The following is a 26,731-nucleotide window of genomic DNA, read 5'->3' as shown; positions in this document are numbered from 1 at the left end:
CTGCATTATTAACGAGTATTTTAAAAAATACATACTGGTGTCGTCGGTCACTATAAAAAACAGATCATTTACATACATAAGTTTTGACTTGGGTCATTTTTATAAATAATTAATTTTTTTAAATTATTTAGGTAAAAAAAGTTTATATATATATATATTATATATATATGCACTAGAAAACAGAAAAAAAGTACACATCAATTCAAGATTGTGTAAATCCTAATGCCATGTCTAAGAAGAGACAAAAAATGAAAAAGTTGAAAGGACTTTTAGTTAGTAAGGGATCGCTTGATCGACATCAATGCCTTTGGAGAAAGATCATGATTAAAACGTGATGTTTTTCTTCTTTTTCCATTCCATTATGATCAAAGCTAAAGCTGCTGTTACATTTTTAGCATTCCCAAAATTTTTGACCTTTTTAATATTTTTGTTGGCTTTTGAAGTAGTTTTGAATTTTAATTTTTTATCTCTCTCGAAAGGAATACTATAAATATATGACATTCCGACATTGTTTCTACTTCACTAATACATAAATTATTTTTAAAAAGTTAAAAAATATAAATATTCAATTAATTAGTTTATTTTATTAAAATAAATATAATATTTGGTGAGTGGAAGTTGATTTCAGACCCTCAATGGAAAGTATTGGCTATATTAGTTAAGGCAATAAATGCTATAAATATTTGTCTAGGTGGATTAGGTGCTCCCACTAAACTCTATGAATCCTTTGAATTCTCTTTGGAATAGGACACAAAACTTGGAGCTAAACCAAACATAGACATCTCGAAACAATATCTCTGTTGAGGGCCTATAGAGTGATCACCCAACATTATTCGAGTTTGCTTTTTAAATTATAGCATTTGCAAGAGTACGACTTCTTTTGTTAAGTCATTTTATTCAAATAATACGTAGGTTTAATGAAAAATTTAGGTTTTAACATCTATCTCTTTTATCAGATTGGTTTTAATTTTTTTTAAATCAATTTGGTCCTTAAACCTTTAAAATTCAGTCAAATTTTTTTTCTTAAACGAAAAACTAACCTAATCATTAAATTTTGGCATAATAATAAATTTAGCTTTTAATGCTTACCCATTATCACTTTGATCCTAATTCTTTTTCATCACTTTGTCATGTGGTAGCCTACAAAACAATTAGTCAATACTTCATAAAAATTAAAATATATAAAGTTATTTTAAAAATTCAAAATTTCTTTTAAAAGAAGTATTTAAAATTTAAAATTTTATTCTCGTCATGGAGTACAACATTAATTCAATTAAAATTTATTTTAAAAATTGAACAAAATTTAAATATTGAGAACCAATGTAATCTGTAAACAATATTAAAATTAAATAACAAATAAAATAAATATTAAAACTGAATTTATTACTATGTGTAATATATATTAAAAAAATTCTAAATTCAAATAATTTCAATTCAAAACATGCATGTTTTCTTTGATGTAAGAAGGAATTGGCCGACTTCCGAAAAAAACCATTTTGACAAGACCAATATGATTTGTCTCTTTTTACTTTCAAGCCGTAATCTTACTCAATCAACTGACATTAGCTTTATTGGTCGGTTTTTCACCCTCTATATAAATAACCCTTTCTCTTCATCTTCATTACGTGCACCCAAAACAACCCTAATCGCTCCTCTTGTGTAGTAATCTGCAAGAATGGTTACCTCTTTCTTCTTGGGTTTTTTATTTGGGTTTTTCATATTCTCTAGTGTCGTTTCATCTTTCATGCACGAATTTATACACTCTTTTTCGGCCAAGAAAACGTTTTCGGATTCCAATGGGCAGCCTTCGTATCCGTTTCTCGGCTGTCTCATCTCTTTTTACAAGAATCGCAGCCGTCTCTTGGATTGGTACACTGATCTTTTGTCGGAGTCGCCTTGCCAGACCATCGTGGTGAGCCGTCTCGGTGCACGTCGTACGGTCGTCACTGCGAATCCTGCTAATATCGAGTATATACTTAAGACCAACTTCAATAATTTCCCTAAAGGCAGACCTTTCACTGAAATCCTGGGCGATCTTCTCGGTTGTGGGATATTTAACGTCGATGGGGAGCTGTGGAGTACTCAACGGAAGCTCGCCAGCCATGAGTTTAGTACAAAGTCATTGAGAGAATTCGTGGTGAAAACCCTCCAAGAAGTGGTGGATGATCGGCTGGTACCGTTGCTTGAAGCGGCGATGGAGGCCGAGGAAGTCCTTGATTTGCAAGACGTGTTAAGAAGATTCGCATTCGACACCGTGTGTAAAGTATCATTGGGTTACGACCCTTGTTGCTTGGATCTTTCGAAACCAGTGCCGCCGCTCGTTAAAGCGTTCGATACCGCATCGGAGATATCCGCCATGCGGGGAATGGCGCCCATGTTCGTGGTGTGGAAACTGAAGAGAGCCCTTAACGTCGGGTCGGAAAAGAAACTGAAGGAAGCGATCGATCTCGTTCACGGCTGCGTATTGGAGATTATTCGGAACAAAAAGAAGGCTCTCGAAGAAGCGAAGGCCAAAAGCGCAGCCGCCAGAGGCGGCGAAGACTTACTGTCGAGGCTGTTATCAGATGGACACGACCGTGATGTCGTGAGAGATATGGTGATTAGCTTCATAATGGCTGGAAGAGACACCACCTCCTCAGCGATGACGTGGCTGTTTTGGCTGCTTTCGAAGCATGAAAATGCGGAGAAAATGATGGTGAAAGAAGTGGAATCGATGCTCTGTAATGGCGGAAATGGACTGGATTTCGAAACGTTAAAGGAAATGAATTGCGTGAAAGCCTGCATTTGTGAGTCAATGAGGCTTTACCCGCCGGTGTCATGGGACTCAAAACACGCCTTAGACGATGACGTTTTACCCGATGGGACTTTCGTCGGGAAAGGAGATAGAGTAACGTATTTCCCTTACGGGATGGGGAGGATGGAGGCGTTATGGGGAAAGGATTGGTTCGATTTCAAACCGGACCGGTGGTTCCAAGAACCGGGTGCAGAGAATGGGCTGCTAAAGCCTGTCAGCCCTTTCAAGTTCCCGGTTTTTCAAGCCGGTCCAAGAGTTTGCCTTGGGAAAGAAATGGCGTTTATTCAGATGAAGTATGTGGTGGCTTCGATACTGAAGAAGTTCGAGATCAGACCGGTGAACCGGGAACAACCGGTTTTTGTTCCTCTATTGACCGGCCATATGGCTGGTGGTTTGAATGTCTTGGTGAAGAGAAGGGAACAGAAATAGTGAGACGATTGCCTCCAACTTTAGATCAATGGAAGATGACGACTTGTACTATTGTAAAACCTCAATCCAGTTGGACCAACTCAGATTGAGTACAGAATAATTAAATATATTTTATAAAGCAATTACTATAAAAATATTTATTAATTTAAACCTTTCCATACAACTCACTAGTGAAAGCTTATCGAGTACTGCTTCGAGAAAGCAATCCCTAGAAAATTATTATAAAACAACTTAAACAATTAAAATAGTTACTTTTATTTTAGTCATTATAAAATATTATGTTTTAGTCACTTATATTATCATGTTGTAATATTTTAGTTACTAAATCGTTAGTTGCTATTAATGATAAGTTGACATGACACTTTTAAATAATCATTTCAAACAAAATTTCAAGTTAAATTTTACAATTGATTCATATATTTTTCATTTTGAACAATTTAATTTTTTATTTTATTTTTCATTCTCTTATGCTTCTCCTCTATTCTCTTTCGCTTCTTCATTTCTTTTTATTTCTTTTAATGTAGTTTTTCTATATTTTTCATTTGTTAAAACATAAAAAATTATGTTAAAAAATAGATAATAGGGAAAATGGAAGGAGAAGAGAAGAGAATAAAAATAAAGAAATTTTAAAAACATAAAAGAGAAAAAAATAAATTGCTCAAAACAAAAATATAGAGACCAATTTGTATAAATTAGTCTAGAATTTTGTTTAAAATGATGATTTAACACATCAACTTCTTGTTATACTGTTAACTGCAATTAACGGACTAAAATGTTACAATACGATACCATAAGTGATTAAAACATAAAATTTTAAATATAAATAATTAAAATGTAACTTAAAACAAACAAAAATAACTATTTTAATAATTTACCTTAAAAAATAAAATACACATATCTTATAATAATGGTGATTAATATTTTGATCACGAGAGGTAAATAATATTGTGGTTGATGAGAATTGAATGCCCGACCACTCTCCAAACACCGCATTAGATGCATACGAGTGAGGAGATGGAGATAAATTTGCAAAAGTTTAGGGTTAACTGCCTATCTCTTGATTTCGTGCCGACATCCCTGACACATCCAAATCCGAATATCAAAGCTTCCACCAAGGCAGCCCATGTCAGTCACCATGAGTAATCCTGGTAGCTGAAACTATCCCTCATCTCCAACACACATATAAAACTGCCAGTTCACCTACTTTTCAGGTGTCCCCTCTGGGTCACTTCAATAATCTTTGATGCCATTGCAAAACCTTGCCAATTTAAAATTTTTAACCCAAATGAATATTTTTTATGATTTTATACTTCTGGTTTTGTTAAACTGAAAATCGACTCAAATTTTTAACTCGTTGAAATTGATTGTATAAATATATGAATAAAATTAATAAAAAAATTATGACATGCCTTACTTATATTTACGACGAAAGCATGCAAAAACCATATAGTAGAAGATTGTTCCTTGTTATACATAAGTAGCCACGACTCAAGTTCTAGAAAGGATCTGAGTACTTTTCGACCCATGATCGGGATATATCCCATTTGAAGACTAAGTGTAAAGAGAATCCCGAGAGGACAATGAAATGGATTTGCAGATATAACTCGCAAGGAGAGTTCACAAACACGACTCACTAAAGGGGTCCACGAGCATGGGTTGTAGATCGAGCTCGCAGGAATCCAAAGAAGGCCATAGTCTCAGCTCGTATGCACTCAAGGAGTGCGCAGAAAAGACCGCATGCCCCGCAAGCCACCCAAATACGTGCTCAATAGATACGAAGTCCATTCAAAATATCAATCTTAGGAACAGAATGGACCGCGTATTCTATAGACACATATCCAGTAGGCCTGGTGTTTATAGAGAAAGTCACTATTAATGATAGAGAATGTCAGTACAGAATAGTGGGACACTGCTATGAACTGTTAATAGTACTTGTAACTGTATATAGAAATACTTCAACATTCTTATCAATAAAACACGAAAAAATATTATATATCCAACATTCCTTAGTAAAAGCAACACCATCGTCCAATCATGCTGACCAAGTACGAACATGTCGACATTGAAAGCTTCGAGATTTAAGATTTTTGACCTGCACTGACGATGTTGTGTCATTGGTCCATTTGAAACAACACATTTACGCGTAATCTTTAGCTTCTAGTAGATAATGCTGCGGCATTTATAGGTCATCAGCCTAATGAAAAATATAATATATGTGTTTTATTGATGGTTTTTTTGCCTCTACGAATGATCTGGTTTTACACTTTCCCATTTCTATACTTGGAGCCATATATTGAGCTACAAAATTTCTTTAACAAAATGAATTTAATAACTATTTAATTTTTAGTTTGATTTTTAATAAAAAAGTAGTTTATTTTTCTTAACAAGAATGTTGACATATATATATATATATATATATATATAACAAGGTCAAAATTAAGATAGTCAATATTGTATCGATAATTGTATCATTTTTTTACACCGATACATATCGATATTAATATTTTCGATGCACTGTTTTGGACTTTTAGGTTTAGAGATATTTTAAATATTATTCATATATATATATATATATATATTTATAGTCTAGTCTTTAATTATTTTGATAAATTATATATCGATTTAAATAATTTTCACATATCTATTTATAGTTTAACTTTTAGATTCTTAGTAATTTATAGATATTATATATATAAATATTTCAATTACATTCATAAAAATATATTTATATGTAAATATAAGTTTTAAAATTATTAATTAAATTTAATAATTATTTCGTAATTATAGATAAATTAAAATGGTTAAAATAAAATAAAAATTAAAAATTGGTTTAAGATATTAAAATTTTATACCAATCAGTCTCAGTCGATATTAATCGAAATGGACTGTATCACACTAAAATGGTTGAAAATTACTAAAATTTTGATCAAAACGAAACATAGACTATTTAGCAATGAGTTTAGCTTCGATGTTTAAATTGGTATCCAACAAATCTTAGGTACTAAATTGAATATTAAAACCAAAATCATGTATCAAATGTTATATTGACCCTGTATGACCTACTTGCGTTGAATTTGAAGATGGAAACGCGGGAGACCAGATCGACTTTCTTTCTAACTTGGTCTCCTTCTTCTCCCCCGCGTTGTTCCCGCTTTTTAACCAGAAACTTATTCAAAAATAAGTTACTCAACATAAATTCATCAACCCATTATTTGGATTCGGATTTAAGTATTTAATCATTAATATTAATAATAAATAAAATTAAAAGAGTGTAGTTTATACATATAAGAGATGAAATGATTCATAAAAATTACTTACAAGAACAAACGGCTCATATAGATACAGAAACAATGGATAAAGAAAGGAAAAAAGAAAAGACAGCCATGAATGCATCATTGCATCATCAATTTAAACTCCTCGAAGCTGATGACACCATCACCATTAAGATCAAATCGCTTGATCATAACCTTACATTCATCAATGGACTTGAACTCCCCAAGCTTGCTTAACATTTTCTTCAAGTCTTTAGGCGTAATGAATCCGTTTCCATCAGTATCGTACATCTGGAAAGCTTCTTTCAAATCCTTCGTCTTCTCTGCTTCACCTCCTTCTTCCAATAACCCAATGAAATCCTCCAAATCTAATAACCCGTCGCCGTTTGAGTCCAACGCTTCGATTGCCACTTGGGCTTCGTTTAACTTCAGTTCCCCGCCCATTAAGCCCAATCTATGGCTCAACTCCGATGCTGAAACCTTCCCATCGCCGTCTATATCGAAGTAACTAAGAACACGTTCGTATTGTTCGTTTTTTATCATATTTTCACGAAGAAATTTAAAAGACAAGAAAAAGAAAGAAACTTTAACGAGCTAAAGATGAAATAATTGAAAGCTGAGTTGGATTGGCAGAAATGGGTAACCGAAATCGAGTTTATATATAGATGAAGAAGAAAGTGCTGGGAATTCTCGAAATTTAGTGTTCAAAGCGAGAAAGGAGATAAAGAAGAAGGAAAATAAAGGAGATGGGACTTTCGTTGAATTATTTATTTTCTCAGAGATTTTCAAATATAAATAGAATCTTAGAGGGAAACGAGGACGAAATAGGGAACTTTAAAAACGAGTTAATTGAATCCGTTTAACGGTCAAAACGAGAATTGTCTTTTGTTTCTAAACAAAAAAGAAAATAGTTTGTTAAATGTTAATTTTAAAAAATTTGTTTAAAAACTCCCTTCTTTTGTTAACATAAAATTTAATTATATAAATAATAATATTTGTTTAAACAAAAGGAGCTGCAACTGGTCGGATTTAGTTAATGAATATGCTTATTTTATTTTAAAAAGAAATTACCAATTAAAATAAAACAAATAAATTTTTTTTTTTTAAGGAGTGGAAAGAACGTAAATTTCTAGGAAGGAAAAATGATTCCCAAATTTAGCACTAAAATAATAGAAGACGAAAATGTGCACATATATTTATATATAGTCTGATTATCAAATTAATTTTCTGGGCTGGAAAAATATGAAATAATTTTATTTTATTTTTCTTAATATGAGAGTGATTGAAGTCAAATTTGATTATAATAATGCATATGATGATGACGTAAGCTAAGAGGTATGTATTACTTGTTATGGCTAATGAAAAATCGTTTACACATGTTTGCCACGTTTTGCACTTGTATTATGGGATACCATACCAGCCTGATCCAGCCTATAATAATGAATTAATGTAAAAAACGAAAAGGAGGCGACCGGTGGGCCGTGGTACGCCCTTATCCATGCCTTCTTATTTTTATTTATTTAAGATGAAAAAACCTCCATTCCTACGTAGGCCTGCAAGAAGATTCATACTTATAAGGCTTTACTGTTTAAAAAGCTCTAAAAAAATTTCAAAGAAAAAAGTTTTATTTTTTATTTAATTAAATATTTAAATTTTCAAAAAGCATAAAAAAACCCTTCAATTTAAAATTTTCTTTTTCACTTAGTTGAGTACTTAAAATTTTAGAATGCATCAAAAGACCCTCAAATTTTTTCAAAAAACTTAATTAAGCCTTTGTTTTTCTTTTTCACGCAATTAAGCAATTTGAAGGCCTTTTTTTTTATGCATTTTGAAAGTTTAAGTACCCAATTGAGTAAAAAAATAGCTTAATTGCTTTTTTTGAAAAAATTTGACTGTTTTTTATGCATTTTAAAAATTTAAGTATCTAATTAAATAAAAAAATAGCAGGGACTTAATTTCTTTTCTTTTTCTTTTTGAAAAAGTTTAAAGTCTTTTTACACCATTAAGCCTACTTATAAATCTATATTATAGTTAGGCACATAAGCCAGATGAGACTTAGACTTGTTTAATGAAAGGAATAATAATCCGATGTGTGTTTAGATTTACTTATTGAAAGGAATAAACGTCAAGTATGACTTGTAAATTAAAAAGAGATCATATTTTTTTAATTATGTATTCTTTGATACTTGTATGTCTTATTTATTTATTTTGGTCCTTAAATATGAGTTTTGTCAATATTTGATGATGTGACATGTAACATCCCGATTTTGGGCCTAGTTGGAACAGTGGTTTCGGGACCACTATTCCGAGGCCAGAGAAAATTATTTTAGTATTATTTTATGTGTTATAATATAATTTTATAAGTGCATGTAAATTTTGGTAAGTTAATTTTAGCGATTTCTAGTCCAATTTAGAAAAAAGACTAAATCGCGTAAAAGGTAAAAATTGTATTTTAGTGCCTAAAGGTGTTAATAGACTAGAGAACTAAAATTGGAGGCCTTTAAAGGGCAATTGGACCCTTTTTAAGTGTGTGGCCGGCCAAGGGGAGACAAAAAATTTAAAAAGGGCAACATTTATGGGATATTAGGTGACTTTTGACCAAATAGGTAATAAAATAAAAATAGGATGATATCATCCCTTTTTCATCTTCTCTCCACCGATTTTTCCAGTCAAGAAATGGGTTTTGAAAGCTTCATATTTTCAGCAACTTTGAGGCTTAGCAAGTAAGTGATTTTAATGTCTTTCTTGAAGATTTTTATATTTTTGTAACCCCTAAAGCATGAGCTTTCATAAGAGGGGACTATTGTGCAAAATGATGAAGAGTCTAGGGTTTTTCCATAAGAGTAAATGTGTTATTTGTTGTGTTTTTATGGAAGATTATGAGTTCTAGTTGTCTAATAAACAACTTTTGTGAAAGAAATTGCATGAAAACACCTTAAAAATGGCTAGATTGTTAAGTTGTAAAATGAGTTGTAAATGTGTGAAATAGTTAAAATTATGAGTTGCTATAGTTATGAAAATGGTTCATCTAGACTCAAGGAGTAAAGAAATGTGATAAAAATTATTTTACGAGCCTAGGGGTAATTGGTAATTTTGGTAAAATATAGGGGCAAAATTATAAAAATAGCCCAAGTGTGTCAATGGACTAATTTGATCAGTACATTGTTTTAATAAGTTGAATGTGATGTTTTAGATGATGAAATCGGGATTTGGACCTAGAACGGAAAGAAATTGATTAAGGGATAATTACGTCTTTTTTTTTACCTTTGTGGTATTGAGGTAAGTTCGTATGTAAACAATACCATGTTATACATGTATTTAAATGTTATCATTACATGAATTGTACAAATATTAATATGTATGTGATTAATAGAAATATGATAAGACAAAGCCTTAATAGACGAGGAAAAATCCCGTTTGAACATTTGGAATAGAATAGGATACGAGTGACATGTCACTAGGAATTATGAGTCTAGATGACTAGCTCGAGAGTGAGCATTGAAATGTCATGAGATATGAGGTAGCTTTAGCTACAATTGAGGCACTTATGTGCAAAGGCTTTTCCGAGTATCCAATTAGTATTCCAAGTGTTTAACGGGTAATCCAGGGAAAGAGTTGATGATGGTCCCAATGAGGTAAGTCATTGGTGAGTATGCACTTGAGTTATGTTACGAGTTGTGCAAGTATGTATACTAAGCCTATGAGAATGCCTTGATATGTGATGATCTATGATGCATAATATGTGTTCTTACCATGATGGATGAAATGATGTTGTATTAATTTTGTGAACAATGATCATGAATGAGTAACTTAGCCTTGACAGATTTGAGTTACTGTAGTAGTGTAACTTTGAAAATACACTAAAAATAGTGGAAAATAAGTTAGAGGCAAAACAAAATATGGGATTAAATCTTAATGAGTCTATTTTCACATGAAAGAAACAGGGGAAGAAAAAGAATTCTATATTGTGTGATATTTGAATTCTTGTAAAACAGGGTCTGAATGAATTCGAGATCCCCTGTTCTGATTTTATAAATTCACGATAAATTGTACAAAAATTATTAAGAGTCATACCTTACATGAATGGATTCCTTATTGAGTCTATTTTTACGGGAAACAAACAGCATGGTCATTGGAATTCTGTACAGGGAGAAATTCGGTTCGTAGTGTACAGGGGTCAGAGTAGTCATACCCTGAAACATTGAATACTTTAACTAATAAACTGTACTAAATGGCTCGACCAAAAATTTTAAAAATTTTATGGAAGAAAGATAAATGAGTCTAATTTTAGGGAAAATTTATGGAACTTAATTCGGAGTTTCGTAGCTCCAGATATAAATAATTTAGTGACTGTTGTGCAGGAAGACGACTTGTCGTAAACTTGAGAATATGTTGTAAACATTGATAAAACTGTTTGAGTTGCTTATAAGATATTGATTAGAACCATATGTGAATTTTGAATTGTGATGTTAGGAAATGATATATAAGTGGTTTTGATATGATGAAATTGATGTACAAGATATGTATATGTGGTGAGGCCGAAATGGCTAATATTAAATGTGTGCAAGTTATCTGAAGGGCCTTTATGAAAATGTGTGCTATCTTATTTGTATAGTGAGGCCGAATGGTTACTTAGAAATGTAATATGGCTGAGTGGTTATTTAAATGAAAGCAAAGTATATGATGTATTAGCAAGTAATGATAAAAGCATTATCTTATATATGTGCTTGTGTATGTGGTGTGGCGAATGGGCAAGTGTGAAATGTACATATGTTTATGTGTATATAATGTGGCGAATAACCAATTATCAAATGTGGGTATTATTAGATATTTGATGAGGCCAAAGTTAGTAAAAAGTATATAAAATAAATTGTGCCGAGATTGTATCCGGGTTTAAAGTCCCGTAGGCTTTGTCTTTGGTGTTATGTTCGTTTTATACCTCACAGGCCAAATGCTAGTGAATTCGATAAAGCATATGACTACGAGATCCTATGCTAAGATGATGAATTGAACTCGATACACATTAAGTGATTCGGTATGTGATATATATATTATTTATGTGAGATTGATCTGACGAGAATATATATTATTTATGTGAGATTGATCTGACGAGAATAAAGAATGTGTAATGAGAAGCATATGAAAAGATGTGGTAAATTCATATGTATATTTGTATATGTGTGCATTTATTATGCAAAGTTATAAGATAGTTTTCGATATGCCATTTAACTATGAATGTTGAAAGTAAATGTGGGTAAGAAATGATACACTAGTGAAATTTGAAAGAAAAGTTAATTCGGAAGCTTGTAAATACTATGTTTATATGAGTTTGAGTATAAACGGAGTAAAATGATATGTGTTTGTGCATAATCGGCCAAATGGTATTGTACTTAGAAAGTGTTATGTGATTTCGAACATTTGGTTTGTTTTTAAGTTCAACTGTTTAAATTGCTTAAGACTTACTAAGCTTATGAAAGCTTACTTTGAATGTTATGTTTCTCTGTTTATTTTTGTAGATCGTTGACTCTTACTATTAGCACGGGGATCGTCAGCACTTCGTCACACTATCTACTATTGTGGTTATCATGTGTTTTGGACTTAGCTTATGGCATGTATAGGTTAGACTATAAGTAGAATGATATTTTGACTATTGTATATAAGCCATGCGAATATGGCATCTTATAGAAGTTTACTTTTATAAGTTTTAAATTCGATCTTTGTTTGTATCTATTAGTTATATATATAAATGATCTTTTATTTAAGAAAAGGCTCAAAATTTTACTGTTCTGATCCGATTCCTAATTTCTGGTAACGCCTCGTCCTATTCCGGCGACGGCTACGGGATAGGGGTGTTACATGACAAGTTGGAACATGATCGAATAAGACGGATTAAATTGATAAAAACCAATAGTTGAAAAAATTAAACTAGTTTAATAATATTCTACATTTTTTTAGATTTTTGTAATTTTTTAATTAATTGATTAATTAATTATTATTGGTTCGACAGTCAAACCGGTTGAATTAGTCGAATTAAAAATTGGGTGGTCCGACTTATTCAACCATCGATCCGATTATTAAAATACTAAATGTAACACCTTGAGATAGTATTACATCATCACTTTAAAATCTATATAAATTTTTTAATTTTTAAGTGATGATGTGGCACAAATTTAGAGTTTCACATTATTAAACTTTTATATATATATATATAAAATAAACAAAAAAATAAAAGTATGAAAGGCGAAGCCAGAATTTTTTTCTGGGGCCAAAATTAAATAATAAATTTTACTATAGTAAAAATGTAATTTTATCATTTTAATAGTCTATATCTTTATAATTTTTAAAAGATTAAATCAAATTTTATCAATTTTAAAAGAAAACAAAATGTAATTTTATTTTTATTAATTTAAAATTTTAAAAATTTAAAAGAATTAAATAAAAAAATTACGGGCCTGCGAACGCCCTAGTTACCCCTGAAAATAAACCTGAAGTTGAAGGTAAAAATCCAATTAAAGCAACCATAAGATTGCACGTGAAGGAAACTATCCGTAAAATGCAAACGCTGATAAGGAAGTGGTACTGTCCCTAACTCATGGACATGGAGCCTAAAAGACAATTCAGAGTAGTGGGAATAGATACCGCGAATTTAATACTGGACCTGAGGACCATCTTCCCTCCAAAGGCTGCACAAAACAACAGCATCAATCTCCATGAACATGTCTCCACATCCAAAGCTTCAACCGAGGTCCTGTTCTTCACCTTGGTTGAACCGGCTAGTTCATGGTTGGCAAAGAGGAGGTGCCCCTCCTCTTCCCTACCCGGTGGTCTCGACAATCGTAGACCCAAAACAATTAATGCCTCATTGGCAAAATATATGATTCAGTAAATATAAAAAAACAATAATAATAAATAAAATGTGCTGAATCACTATTCATATTTGTTCTTTTTGATATAATGTCTAGAATTATCTATAACATACTTAAAACTTATATCTTCTTACATTAGCAATAACGCCGATACTAATTAAGGTAAAATTCAATCGAACTTCTAAAATGATGGTATATTTTAAATCTTTGGCATGCAATATGGGCCAGCTAAAGCCCGTAGTTAATCCTCACCTAACTGGGCTGAACTACAGGGCATATGTTCAGTTTTCTTGCCTAAAATTGTTTTCGGTCTTATTGGAAAGTTTAAATTTACTGTTTATTTAATATTAAAATTTTAAAATATTTTAATTGATAAAAATAATTTAATAAAATAACAATTCGATGCTTATTGACGTAATTTACAAAAATATTTATCCAATCTTTCGAAAGATCTAATATAGAATTTCAAGTGAATAACAGAAGAAAAACTAGATTCCCATTAAAAATATTGTTTCAAAATCGCATAATTTTTAATTATCTAAAAATATTAATATTCGACAAATAATCAACTTAACTTTTGTTCTTTTCTTAAAATATTATTCGTAAATTTTTTTTCATATCATCACCTTGCAATAGAAACTCAAAGGTGAAACCCAAATGAAAACCCATAAAACAGTAAAGCCCAAACAATAAGTAAATTCTAATAAACAGCCCAAAATAAATATATAAATCCCTGACTTTGATGTTTAATCAAGGACTCCATTGAATGGAAAAACAAAAAATAAGGACTAATTCCAAGATTTTAAAGAATTGCAGGCAGCGGTATAAAAGCTTGAAAGCCTTAAACCCTAGTTGCATATCCTCCCTTAGTCCTCCATTTCCCAAACCCTAGTCACCACCGGACAATTCAAACCCACAGCAAAAACACACCCAGCTCTTTCTTCTCACTGTGGGGTGGGTTATTTTGAGCCTTTTTTTTCAATGGCTCTTTACTTGTTGTTCGAGTCATCTTCTGGGTACGCGTTGTTCCACGCTCAGGGGCTCGATGAAATCGGTCAGAATACTGAGGCCGTCAGGAACTCGGTGGCGGATCTAAATCGGTTCGGTAAAGTGGTCCAACTCACTGCTTTTCAGCCTTTTGAGTCCGCTATTGATGGTCTCAATCAATGCAATTCTGTTTCTGAAGGTATTGTATGATTTTACCCTTTTTTCCTAAAATCGTTTTGTTTTTCCTTGTTTTCATTAGTTATATTCTAATAATTTATTTTCTGGATATATAATAGTATCTTTTACTACTACTTTGTAAAGTTTTACTAGTTCTTTTATGTAAGTTATTGTGTTTACTCGGCAATGTTAGCTATATCTAATTAGCATAGGTTAATCTTGAAGTTTTATGCTTAAGAAGCTCTTCTAACTAATGACTGAAAGAAGAAATATTGATTCTGGATAATTCATTTGAATATGAGTGCTTACTGTTCAGTTGGGTTTACCTATTGCGTTATGTTTGGTTTCATTTGTCAGGGCTTATGACCGATGAGTTGAGGAGTTTTTTGGAGCTGAATCTCCCAAAAGTGAAGGAAGGCAAGAAGTCAAAGTTCAGCCTGGGTGTTGCAGAGCCTAAGCTTGGTTCCCACATCTCCGAGACAACAAAAATTGCATGTCAGAGTGGGGAGTTTGTGCTCGAGCTTCTTCGTGGTGTGCGGTTGCATTTTGATAAGTTTATCAAGGACCTAAAGGTTTGCGTATTTCTTTATGTTCTAACTATGCTAACGGCTACAAGTGTGTGTTTTCCTCATTTGGTTTCGTGTCTGTTCTTAAACTTGGTAGTCTGGGGACTTAGAGAAAGCTCAGCTCGGTCTGGCGCACAGTTACAGTAGAGCAAAGGTTAAGTTCAATGTCAACCGAGTTGACAATATGGTTATTCAAGCAATTTTCCTACTTGACACTCTTGACAAGGATATCAATTCCTTTTCCATGAGAGTGAGGTTTGTTTTCAATTATCCCTGAAACTGGTGTCTTTTTAGCTTAATCTGTGGCATGGATTTCATTTAACAGTCATCCTCATGTTGTTTACTTCCTGCAGGGAGTGGTACTCTTGGCATTTCCCCGAGTTGGTAAAGATTGTCAACGATAACTATCTCTATGCTAGGGTTGCTAAGCTTATTGAGGATAAGTCAAAGTTGTCTGAAGAACATGTACCCGCGTTAACTGAGATACTCGGGGATGAGGACAAAGCAAAAGAAGTCGTAGAAGCTGGCAAAGCATCAATGGGTAGATCTCTTGTATTTTATGTCACGATTTGATCTTATTTTTGCATACACTTATTTACTGGTTCTTTTTCTTTTCTCGTTTTGCAGGACAGGATTTGACCCCTGTTGATTTGATTAATGTTCAGCTATTTGCTCAGAGGGTAATGGATCTTGCTGAGTACAGAAAGAATCTTTATGATTATTTAGTGACTAAGATGAATGACATTGCACCAAATTTGGCATCATTGATCGGGGAAGTTGTTGGGGCCCGGTTGATCTCTCATGCTGGTAGTCTCACGAATTTGGCCAAGTGCCCCTCTTCCACTCTTCAGATTCTTGGAGCAGAGAAGGCTCTTTTCAGGTATTTTTACTTGTAAAATGTATCGAGACGCGGACCTCTTGCTAAAATTTAGGCCCTCTTTGAGTGGAAGCTTGATTTGTGTATTGCTCAAGATCTTGAGCACTAATCCAAGTGTATTATTGCATTTTTTATGTTGATTTTTTTCTCATCTGTGGTTTTATGGATTGATTTCACTCATTGTTTACTGGCTTCAGGGCACTGAAAACTCGCGGAAATACACCCAAGTATGGTCTAATTTTCCATTCCTCTTTCATTGGTCGAGCATCTTCAAAGAACAAGGGCCGAATGGCACGCTATCTTGCAAACAAGTGTTCCATTGCATCTCGTATAGATTGTTTTTCAGGTAATCGTGATTCTTCTTTCCCTGTACACTGTATGTTTTCACCTATAATATTCCATTCAACTCATGTTTTCAGAGAGGGGTTCCACTGTTTTTGGGGAGAAACTGCGGGAACAAGTGGAGGAACGACTTGAATTCTATGACAAAGGTGTTGCACCTCGTAAAAACATCGATGTAATGAAATCTGCAATTGAAAGTACTCAGAACAAAGGTACAAAAAGTTGTACGTCTTTTCTTTCATAGTTATTTGGTTTCACCTCGCGGCTGATGTTTTGATATTGTTATCGATTATTTTACCTAGTTTTTATAATTGTTTCTCGATCCCTGTGTCTTATACAGATACTGAAATGGAAGAAGTAGAACCTGAAGAAGCTTCCGCAAAGAAAAGCAAGAAAAAGAAGTCAAAAACCGAAGATGCTCCAGCTGCTGCTACAAATGGAGATGCATCGGAGGATGGTAAATCGGAGAAGAAAAAGAAGAAAGAGAAACGAAAGAAGGAGCAAGAGGCGGATGAAGAAGATGGGAAAACAAATGGCGTAAACGAGCAGGATGGGACAGCCAAGAAAAAGAAAAAGAAGAGTAAAGATGAAGCAGCTACAAATGAAACTACAAAGAAGAAGAAGAAGAAGAAGAGCCAAGAGTGAAATTTAATCACTAATTGCTAAATTTCAGCAAATGAAAAAAAGCCTAATAGTGTTTCAAGTATTTTAGTTGTAGAAAATGGTTAGCTTCCTTTTCGGTTTAAACTTTGTTCTGGATTTTTGGAAATCTATTTTGTTGTGAAATTTGTTTTTTTTTTTTGGTATTTGAAAGTTATTTTTGAATGGGAAAGAGTTTAATTTGAGATTAAATTTAATGAGTTGGTTAGTTTGAAGCTTAAGATAATAATTGAGTCTTTTCAAGGGGTACAGCCAGCTATAATTGCTTTGAATTTTTAATATATCCTTTTTTTTTACTTTATAGATTTTTTTAACTACAATAATACCCATAGATGAAATTTATAATTATAAAAAATTTAAGGGTTCATGCATTAATGTTGTTGGAACTATAGTTGTACAATTCAGAGTTCAGACTACTCCAGAATTTCCTCAAGGCCCACGTGACGTGAGCAATTCCAATTCCATTTGAGGGACAATTTTCAGTGAACAGTCAAATTACGTGGGTAATTAAAAAGTAAATATTAATGATGGCATCAGTCTAATACAAACTTTTTTAACAGGATTAAGATTTGGGGTAAAATTTTATATCTTGTGCTGGGGAAATTTTTTTATTTTTTTTTCTCGCTATGGTTTTTTTTTTCAACTGCTTTCGCGTTAGTTATTTGTATTAGGCACTATCGAGTGAAAGTACATGTAATTTTGCTTTAGATAATGGTGGTGTGGATAGTTTACTCAACTTTCTTTAAAAGCAGGGGTTAATGTTTTCAGGAAGTTAGGCTATTTGGAGATCAATGGTAAAGAGTTCATTTAGACTAAGTTGGGCAATGACGTGCCATTAGTGCAAAACAAAGGTTGCTTAGTAGGTAATGCTGCCATTATGACTGAACTCCTTTTTTTTTTTTTTCTTGCTTCTTCTTCTATCTTCTTCCTTTCTTTTACTTTTTAAATATATTTTCTATATTTCCTATTTGTTAAAATTAGTTACATTAAAATTTAAAATATGATTTAATATATTACATCATTAATTTTAATCAACGATTTAGTGATTAAAATATTAAAATATATTAACATAAGTGATTAAAACATAACATTTCAAATAAAATAATTAAAATATAATATAAAGTAAACAAAAATAATTATTTTAATAATTTGATCGAATTTTATATATATTTATAAGTGCAAAATTTAACTTAATACATTTAATGTTTCTTACATAAAAGTCAAACATAGACTTCGAATTAAGTAGACCACCGAAAACAATAATAAGAAAAGTCCAAACTTTATGTACCTCAAATCAATCATTGTCTATATGTTTAATTTAATTAAATAAAGCTTCGCCAAAACCAAATTTGAGACGTAATTTAATTTAATTCCTAACGTTTTTGAATTACCGACCAGCTTCACTTCAATCTCCATTTCCATGGCGGAAAGAAATCCAAGCCGTTCAAACGCCGGATTCTGTTACGAAACGAGAATTTACAGTAGCTTAAGGCAGCCCGTCCCTCTCCCGCCAGCTGATCAACCTCTTTCCGTCGCGGAATATTGTCTCTCCATCTTCTCTTCCATTTCCACCAGCGGCGCCACCCCTTTCGCCGTCAATGCAACCACCGGCCAAACGCTGAGTTACTCTGAATTCGTTTCTCAGGTCCGTTCCCTTGCTTACTGTCTCAAAAAACGCTACTCTCTGTCCCAAAACGATGTCGCTTTCGTCCTCTCCCCTACTTCTCTTCATATCCCTGTGCTTTTCTTTGCTCTCATGTCGTTGGGAATCATCGTCTCTCCCGCTAACCCGCTTGGTTCCAACTCGGAAATCGCTCACCAGGTCCAGCTCAGTAAACCGGTTATTGCCTTTGCTACTTCACGAACCTCTCATAAAATTCCATCTCTCAAACACGGAACTATCCTCTTGGACTCGCCCGAGTTTCTATATTTCTTAACTCAGTCCAATATCGATGGTAACATCATTAAACGAATCAAGGTAAATCAGTCCGATTCGGCAGCCATTTTATATTCTTCCGGAACCACTGGGCGGGTAAAGGGTGTGATGATGTCTCACCGCAACTTAATCGCAATGATGGCGGGGATTCATCACTACAACACAATCGAAGCTGAAGGTAGCGACAATCCACCGCGATCGGTGACATTCTTCACCGTGCCACTGTTCCACGTATTCGGTTTCTTTATGCTGTTAGGGGCGGTTTTGTCGGCTGATACCGTAGTTTTGACGGAGAGGTTTGAATTTGCCGAGATGCTGAGAGCCATCGAGAAGTACAAGATTACTTTCATGCCGGTATCGCCGCCGCTTGTGCTGGCGTTTGTCAAATCGAATTTGACTAAAAAGTTCGACTTGAGCTCACTTCAAATGCTTGGCTGCGGTGGCGCGCCGCTTGGTCGGGAGGTAGCTCAGCTGTTCAACGAGAAGTTCCCCAATGTGTTATTGCTACAGGTATTTTATTTAATTTATTTATTGATGTTTTCTAGAATAATTTAATTGAGAAATAATCATATTATAAAGTTTACTACAATAATTGATAGTTAATATAAATTTTAAAAATCTAAAATATTGAAAATGCCAACTTGCTAGTTGCTACTAACAACATAAAGAATTAATAAAATAATACTAGTATTAATTTATAAAAATTTAGGTTTTTAATGAAATTATATTTTGTTTTTCTATTAAAAAATAAATAAATTAGTTTCTTTAAATTAGATCAAAATGTAAATGATCTTTTTGTTAAAAGTTTTATTAATTTTTACTGTAAGATATTGGCACGTTACATGTTATAGTTATTTCAATCAATTACGCTAGCTTTTAACGTTACAAATGAACGAATCTTTAACAAAAAAAGATTAATTTACTTTTTGATCTAAATATAATAACTAATTTATCTCCAAATACAATTTAAATTTTAATATAGTAATCTTCATAATACTTTTAATGCCTTTTATACGGGGCTCAAGGTATATTAAGCATATTTAAATGGGTTTTTCTTTAATTGGAAAAGAACATAACGAGTTCAAAAGATATCTAACTTGTTTTCTTGTACGAAATAAACATAACTTCATTAGGGAAGAAAACATTAAGACATCAAATGGTCAAATCAAGTTCGATAACTAGTGTTCGAGTAAAGGGAAAATAAAAATCTCTCAAAAGATATCAAGTTGGTACTTTCTTAGGGAGAAATTTAACCTAATGTTTTGGGTTGGTATTCATTTTTATTAAGGGGTATGGGCTGACTGAGACTGGAGGAGGAGCAACTAATGTGTTAGGGCCTGAGGAGGCTGCTCGGTATGGGACTGTCGGCCGCCTTGCCGAAAATATGGAAGCCAAGATTGTTGATCCTGAAACTGGAGAGTCGCTGCCACCCGGGCAGAGAGGGGAACTATGGTTGCGGGGCCCAACAGTAATGAAGGGTACATACTCTTTTTGCCTTTTACTGTTTCGTGTCTAAATGAGTAAAATGCTGTTGCAAGACAGATGGGTTGAATAAAGAAAAAAAAAAAAGAAAAGGTTCTCATTCTGTAAAACTAAAAATATGGGAGGACTGCATAATATCATATAAAAATTTTTTCTTTTATATTTCACAAAGTTGAAGCACTTATATGATTGTGTCAAATTCAGGTTATCTAGGTGATGAGAAGGCAACAGCGGAAACCTTGGATTCAGAAGGGTGGTTAAAAACTGGTGATATTTGCTATTTTGACACAGAGGGGTTCCTTTACATTGTAGATAGATTGAAGGAATTGATCAAATACAAGGCATATCAGGTGATATTGAGTTGTTGGCAGTGTTCACTTAGTATAAATATAGATTTTCGGGACAGAAATAATCTCTTTGTATACAAACCAAATGACAGGTACCTCCAGCTGAATTGGAGCATTTACTTCATTCCCATCCTGAAATTGCTGATGCAGCTGTGATTCCGTATGTCTTTTGTTTCTCCTTTTTTTTTTTCTCCGTTAAATGGTATATGGGCTGAATATTGTACTTTTTGCTTTGACATTTTTCTGAGTGAAAACATAAGAGAGGACATCTCACAGGGGAACATATATTGGAAAGAATGGCGGTTTCCTATATTATTCTCATGAAAATTTGTTATCAGGTATCCCGACGAAGAAGCAGGGCAGATTCCAATGGCTTATATAGTGAGAAACCCTGGAAGTAGCCTCACTGCGGCTCAAACCATGGATTTTATTGCAAAACAGGTATCCTTCTAATTGTTACTTACATGTTTCTTAGCGATATGCAATTTAAATTTCTGATGCTGAATCGGTTTTTCTTCTTGCAGGTTGCACCGTACAAGAAGATTCGTCGTGTTGCATTTATCGATTCCATTCCGAAAAATCCAGCAGGAAAGATCTTGAGGAGGGAGCTGGTTAATCATACTGGTGGTTTGTCTAGATTGTAAACCAGATGTTGGAACGATACGGTCGTGGATTTTGGCAGAGGAATACCTGCAGTGAGAACATGGTAACTTTCCAGGTATGTCCGCTTAAATTACAGTTCACGTTCTATTGAAACATGGCATCTTTTTCCCACTTTTTATACAATGGCTGCTCGTGTATGCGTGTTGTATCTCGTGTATTTTTTAGGACATATTGCAAATTTTGAAGTTACAACTATAATTATAAATCTTGATAATATGAGATTTTGATTATGTAATTATGTTGCCCATTTTTAATTCTATTTAAAAAGAATTAAGACCCCAAGTTCGTATAAGATCTAGCCGGCTGAGTCATTCTATTGTTATATATATATATATATTGTAATCAAATTTAAATTAAAAAAAATCATTATTCAATTTTAATTCCAGATGCAGATGGGACCATATTGAATTTCAAAACCTCAATGTCAGGACCAAAGCGAAAAATAGGTTACTTTAGGTGAGCTTTGAGTTCCTTTGCCTTGGCAGTTTGGTAGGTCAGTTTCAAAGCCTCCAAAACCCAAACACGGAAGCTTTTCATTTTCAAATTTCAACCATTAAAATGGTCTCTAGATTCGACTAAACTAGTAGTACATGAATATGATAAAAAAAAACATGATTAAATTTATTTTAATTAAATTGATAATGGGTGAAAATATACAAATACAGCATAAATAAATACAAGAATGATCAAAATTGCTTCCCAACCAACTAGTTGATAAAATGGAATAAAAATATTGAATTCAGTCTGAATTATCAATAAGATTTTTATTTAAGTTTTAATTAAATTAGTATTACAAATTTATCATTTTGAAATGATTAAAACTTCTTTTATTACAAAGTTCATTATCCCATAAAATTATCTCTAGAAACCTTAAATATTTAGTAGAATTTTAGTAAAATTGTTAAACTATTATTTTAAACACCTGTAAAGCCTCAAACATAATCAAAACTTTGATAGAGAACATAATATATATTTTGGTACACAATAAAATATAATAAATAAACACAATATAAAAAGAAAACCAGTTTTATTTATGCATAAAAATTCCTAAACAAAGGTCTGTAGCAATAATATTAAAAAAGAAAAAAAAGAAAAAAAAAAGAAAGGGAAGGGTTTGAATGTAAAAAGAAAAACCCAACGACCAAACAAACATAATCTAAGTGTACAATATGAAGGTAACAAACATAATCTAAGAGAAAAATTTGAAGGTCTGCGATGAATGAATGAGAGAAATCATTCCTCCTATTGGTCCCAAAATCGTCAAAATCACCCCAATACCAATGCAAATCTGCAAATATATATATATATATATATATGTAAATATTGTTTCGAAAATATTGGTTAAATAATATAAAAAAATAAAAAATACACAATCCACATACATAGTTTGCGAACCATGACAAGCTGAATCTCTTTGGTTTATAGATAATAAGCCATATGATGCAAGGGATCTGCATCAATAAATAAAATACTAAAATAAATACATGATATAAAAGAAATAACTTAATATATATAAAATACCATATTGACACTAAAAAAAAAATACAAATCGTGGCTTACGTAGTAAGATGTTGGGGCAAAAGAAAATCCTCCAAGGAAACTTAGTAACCCACCAAAGAAAGGTAACGTTATTGCTACGAGCATTGTAAATACTGCATTAAAATAACTCAAATTTCAACATATATTTTCGGATAATATTTTTTGTATTCTTGATTACAAAATTGGGTGTAAATAAAATAGTTTTGAAGTACTTACAAACGTAAGAAGTTCTTGTAATGGTCCGAAGCATCAAACTTGGCTTGAAATGCATTTGTTTCACCAGAAATGATTCCATCATGTCAAAAACTGGCATCGCAAAGACCTATGAAATTCATCAACGAATAAGACAATTATTTTGTGAATTAAGGTATAAAATAATGTTTTACTGGACAGGTGAAAGGGCTTTACTTGGTAACTTCCAATGACATGAACGAGAACGAATGCATTGGCTGCTACAATGAGGTAAGCCGGTTTTTCTAGCGAAACTAGGACGTTGTCCTCGACTTGGTTTCCAAACACCAAGTAACCGCAAAAGGCAACCGGAAAATAACATGCTGCGACAACGAGATAAGCTATAACTACCCCTTTCCACATTGGTCCTTTGGATGGCTTTCCGGGTGTCGATGGGATCGTTGCTTGTATCTCCAACACCACATTATGACCGGCAAAAGCAAAAGCTACATCTCCCAATCCACTGAAGAAATCAAACAGTTGGGCCTTTGGTGTAGCACTCCTCGGACCATAACTCACGGTTGGCTGAACCCCTTTTCGAACTGAAGCTACCCAAGCAATGGTTGAATAGCTGGTTTATGCAAACAAAAATTGTTAGCTTATGAATATGAATGGTAGAAAGTTCCTAGTAGAAGATAATGTGATAATCCAAAGTACATAAACTTCTAAGAAATCAAACACGCAACCACAGGGCCTCAGTGCTAGATTGCCAGTTAGTGCCGATGAACAAAGGCCGACTGATAACATATAATGTTGCAGAATCATATACCTTAGAGACATCAAAGAAGCAAAAAAGGAGATGGCAGTGATGGAATTGAAACTGGGGAGATGGGAGAGGAAAATGTGAAGCGCTCCGAACGCCACGTAAAACCATGTTGATCGAATCTCTTTGCCATCAGGGTACAACGTGTTGTAAATCTTCTTTATCGATGTCCCCCCGGTAACAACATAAACGATGTCAACACCGACTTCACACATCAGTTGCAAGGGCACCACAACCCAAAGCCCAAGCTTTTCTCCGAACGCATGCTGGCCCAACTCATGATACCGGTCAAAACGCTTTCCAGGAACCATTTCATGCATCTCAACCATTTGCCATAGTGTATATAAAGTGATAACCCATGACAATACCATTATAGCAACTCCAGGTCCCCTATATATTGAAATTTTTCCAAGTAAATTAGAGCTAACATCATTATACCAAATATACATACATACATACATACATACATATATAAACATTTGACTCATTCCAGCATTCTACATGCATATAACATTGGATGTCGGATGTCAAAGATATACGTATCATTAATCGTAACTTAAAGAATATACGTACTATGAACTAATTCAAGCATTACATGTGTATGTCTCAATGGAATAATCATATCTTAAAACACTAAAAAGGCACAAACATATGAATTATTATTACTACACACTAAGTTACTTACCTGTACATATCCGGATTTCAGTCCGGCATAGGGCATTACAACTCTGTATCAACATGTATCAAATATAGTTATGGAAAATAAAATACTATATAAGATTGAATAAAATAAATCAGCTAACATAAACCCCAACCCCAAGATATGTTTTTCCAATCTTGAATAATTTCAATAACAATTTCTCAGGAACTACCATTTAAGTTCAGATTATCATACTTTCATATCGAAAATAAATCAATTTCAACTTTAAATTATCATACTTGTATATAAAAAATTCGAATAACATGAATTTAATCTTTTTTTCTTCAATTTTAAACGATTTCTTTAATTGTTTTGGAGGAAACAATGAAGAAAAGAGAAGAATTGGAGACGAACCATCCAAGTAAAGAACAAGCATAAGGGAGACCCAAAACACCAGCTCCAACCATGGCGGTGACATTGTGAAAAGCAGAGTACCACCATTTAGCGTTTCTGGATTTAGTAATGGGAAGCCAATCGTTCAAAAAATCATCATTTGATGGTGCTGAATCACGCTTCTCAGGTTGAATCTCCATCTCTTTTTTAACTTGGGTTTGGTTTCTGATCTTCGTTTGATACTGATTTCACTGACTTCCACTGACCTATGACTGATTTTGAGTTGAAAACAATCCTCTGATTTTTCACTAAATAAAGCAAACCAAAGATAATTGGGAAGAGCAAAGTGGGGAAGATAATGTATTTATAGAGGGATACTTAGCATTTACGAAATTCAAAGTTGAGTATGATTCTCATAACCGAAAATCTCTGAAAGTTTGTTTCCTATTGTAACTAAAGTTGTTTCAAACTTATCATCTACAAAAATATAATAAAATTTGCAAACTTGATTAACAATTCCTCCACGACTATGTTAACATGTATTGTAGTTTACTATTAAAAAATCCAATTGAATTGTATTTGAATTGTGATTTCTATTTTTCGTTTTTGATTGAATTATTGTTTGTTAATTAATTTTAATTTATAAATAATTTTAAATTTACTCCAAGTTTGATAGTAGCGGTGTCCATGGACCGTGTCCAACCAAAATTTTAGACCCATTTGTTAGACTTGACTCGGCCTGAAAAATGAGCTTAAAATTTTGTCCAACTCTAGCCCAGATAAAGATGCTACAATTTGGGCTCAGCCTCCCAGTATTAATTTTTTTATTTATATTTTTAAAAATACTTCCCAACCATAAATTTAAAAAAAACTAAAATAGGTGTAACTTAACAAGCAAATGTCTCTAAAATTGTAACAAAATTAACAATAAAATAAGAGTTATACAATATAAAAAAATAACAACAAAATAGTGAAATGTTAGCAAAATAGTAAAAAGAACAAGAAGAAAATAGCAACAAAACAGTAAAAAAATTTGTTGTTTTTTTTTTTGGTTGCATATTCTGGCTAAGCTCGAGTAAAAAAAACATTACCCGAAGCTTGACCCATTTTCTAAACGGATATTATTTTTTACCGAAGCTCATTTTTCAAACCTATATTTTTACTCAAACCCTCCCACTTTTCGGGTGACCCGACTCATAAACAGGTCTATTTGATAGTGAGTAATCAAAATAAAAACTCATCAAGTTAATTTTAATTCGAAATTCTGAATCTATTTTTTAATTAAATTTTCTTGAAATTCAGTCATGAATCTTAATTAAAATTAAATTAATTTTGACGAAGTAGATTTTTTCGAGACACATTATCAAATATTCGACTACACATTTATCAAGTATTCAATTAGAAATATTGTTTTTCAATTTTAAAAATTAAATTTATTTTTAGAATGTATTTATATGTTAGTTGTTAATATTTAATTTAATAATAGTGGTAGTAACCTTGACTAAGTATATTATTCAATGAGGAAAATAATAAGGAAGAATATATATAATCAGAGAAACGTAAGTAAATTATATCTTCAATGGATAACAGCTTTTAAAACAAACTTGATTTGTGAATATATTACTTAATTAGACAATTACATATTTAATCAAAATCTGATTGACAATAAATGGTATAATCTCTATTTTATCCTGATTTTAAAAATAATAATAGGGATAGAATATTTTTGTAAATAAAGGTACGAAGTAGATTATTCCAAAAAATACG

General features: G+C 32.6%; 5 protein-coding genes and 1 long non-coding RNA gene across 6 annotated transcripts; 4 read left to right on the top strand and 2 right to left on the bottom strand.

Moving 5' to 3' along the window:
- Positions 1-1,627: 1,627 nt before the first annotated feature.
- On the top strand, positions 1,628-3,373 carry LOC108477615 (cytochrome P450 94B3). Its single transcript, XM_017780135.2, has one exon. It carries the CDS (start codon positions 1,676-1,678, stop codon positions 3,221-3,223), a length of 1,548 nt encoding a protein of 515 aa, XP_017635624.1. The 5' UTR covers positions 1,628-1,675; the 3' UTR covers positions 3,224-3,373.
- Positions 3,374-6,498: 3,125 nt separating this feature from the next.
- LOC108478958 (putative calcium-binding protein CML19) lies at positions 6,499-7,319 on the bottom strand. Its single transcript, XM_017781408.2, has one exon. It carries the CDS (start codon positions 7,036-7,038, stop codon positions 6,616-6,618), a length of 423 nt encoding a protein of 140 aa, XP_017636897.1. The 5' UTR covers positions 7,039-7,319; the 3' UTR covers positions 6,499-6,615.
- A 1,767-nt stretch (positions 7,320-9,086) lies between these two features.
- On the top strand, positions 9,087-12,262 carry LOC128283614 (uncharacterized). Its single transcript, XR_008274002.1, has 2 exons — positions 9,087-9,218; positions 12,012-12,262. It is a non-coding gene; the product is annotated as an uncharacterized LOC128283614 (long non-coding RNA).
- Positions 12,263-14,127: 1,865 nt separating this feature from the next.
- LOC108479833 (nucleolar protein 56-like) lies at positions 14,128-17,162 on the top strand. The gene is made up of 8 exons (XM_017782648.2): positions 14,128-14,547; positions 14,883-15,097; positions 15,189-15,346; positions 15,445-15,632; positions 15,719-15,971; positions 16,166-16,314; positions 16,388-16,522; positions 16,651-17,162. The coding sequence occupies exons 1-8, from the start codon at positions 14,343-14,345 to the stop codon at positions 16,953-16,955; spliced, it is 1,608 nt and encodes a 535-aa protein (XP_017638137.1). The 5' UTR covers positions 14,128-14,342; the 3' UTR covers positions 16,956-17,162.
- Positions 17,163-18,257: 1,095 nt separating this feature from the next.
- Positions 18,258-21,633, top strand: LOC108479900 (4-coumarate--CoA ligase-like 9). Its single transcript, XM_017782750.2, has 6 exons — positions 18,258-19,416; positions 20,195-20,384; positions 20,593-20,738; positions 20,828-20,895; positions 21,074-21,176; positions 21,260-21,633. Exons 1-6 carry the CDS (start codon positions 18,391-18,393, stop codon positions 21,377-21,379), a joined length of 1,653 nt encoding a protein of 550 aa, XP_017638239.1. The 5' UTR covers positions 18,258-18,390; the 3' UTR covers positions 21,380-21,633.
- Positions 21,634-22,218: 585 nt separating this feature from the next.
- LOC108479901 (lysine histidine transporter 2-like) lies at positions 22,219-25,480 on the bottom strand. The gene is made up of 7 exons (XM_017782751.2): positions 24,986-25,480; positions 23,938-24,321; positions 23,346-23,739; positions 23,154-23,259; positions 22,959-23,050; positions 22,781-22,849; positions 22,219-22,686 (listed from the first exon to the last, which is right to left on the bottom strand). Exons 1-7 carry the CDS (start codon positions 25,162-25,164, stop codon positions 22,588-22,590), a joined length of 1,323 nt encoding a protein of 440 aa, XP_017638240.1. The 5' UTR covers positions 25,165-25,480; the 3' UTR covers positions 22,219-22,587.
- Positions 25,481-26,731: the final 1,251 nt, after the last annotated feature.

The sequence above is a fragment of the Gossypium arboreum genome, chromosome 11, assembly GCF_025698485.1.
Source record: "Gossypium arboreum isolate Shixiya-1 chromosome 11, ASM2569848v2, whole genome shotgun sequence".
Classification (NCBI taxonomy): Eukaryota; Viridiplantae; Streptophyta; class Magnoliopsida; order Malvales; family Malvaceae; genus Gossypium; species Gossypium arboreum.
Note: the sequence above shows the minus strand (reverse complement) of the source record. Positions and strands in the feature narration are given on the sequence as shown.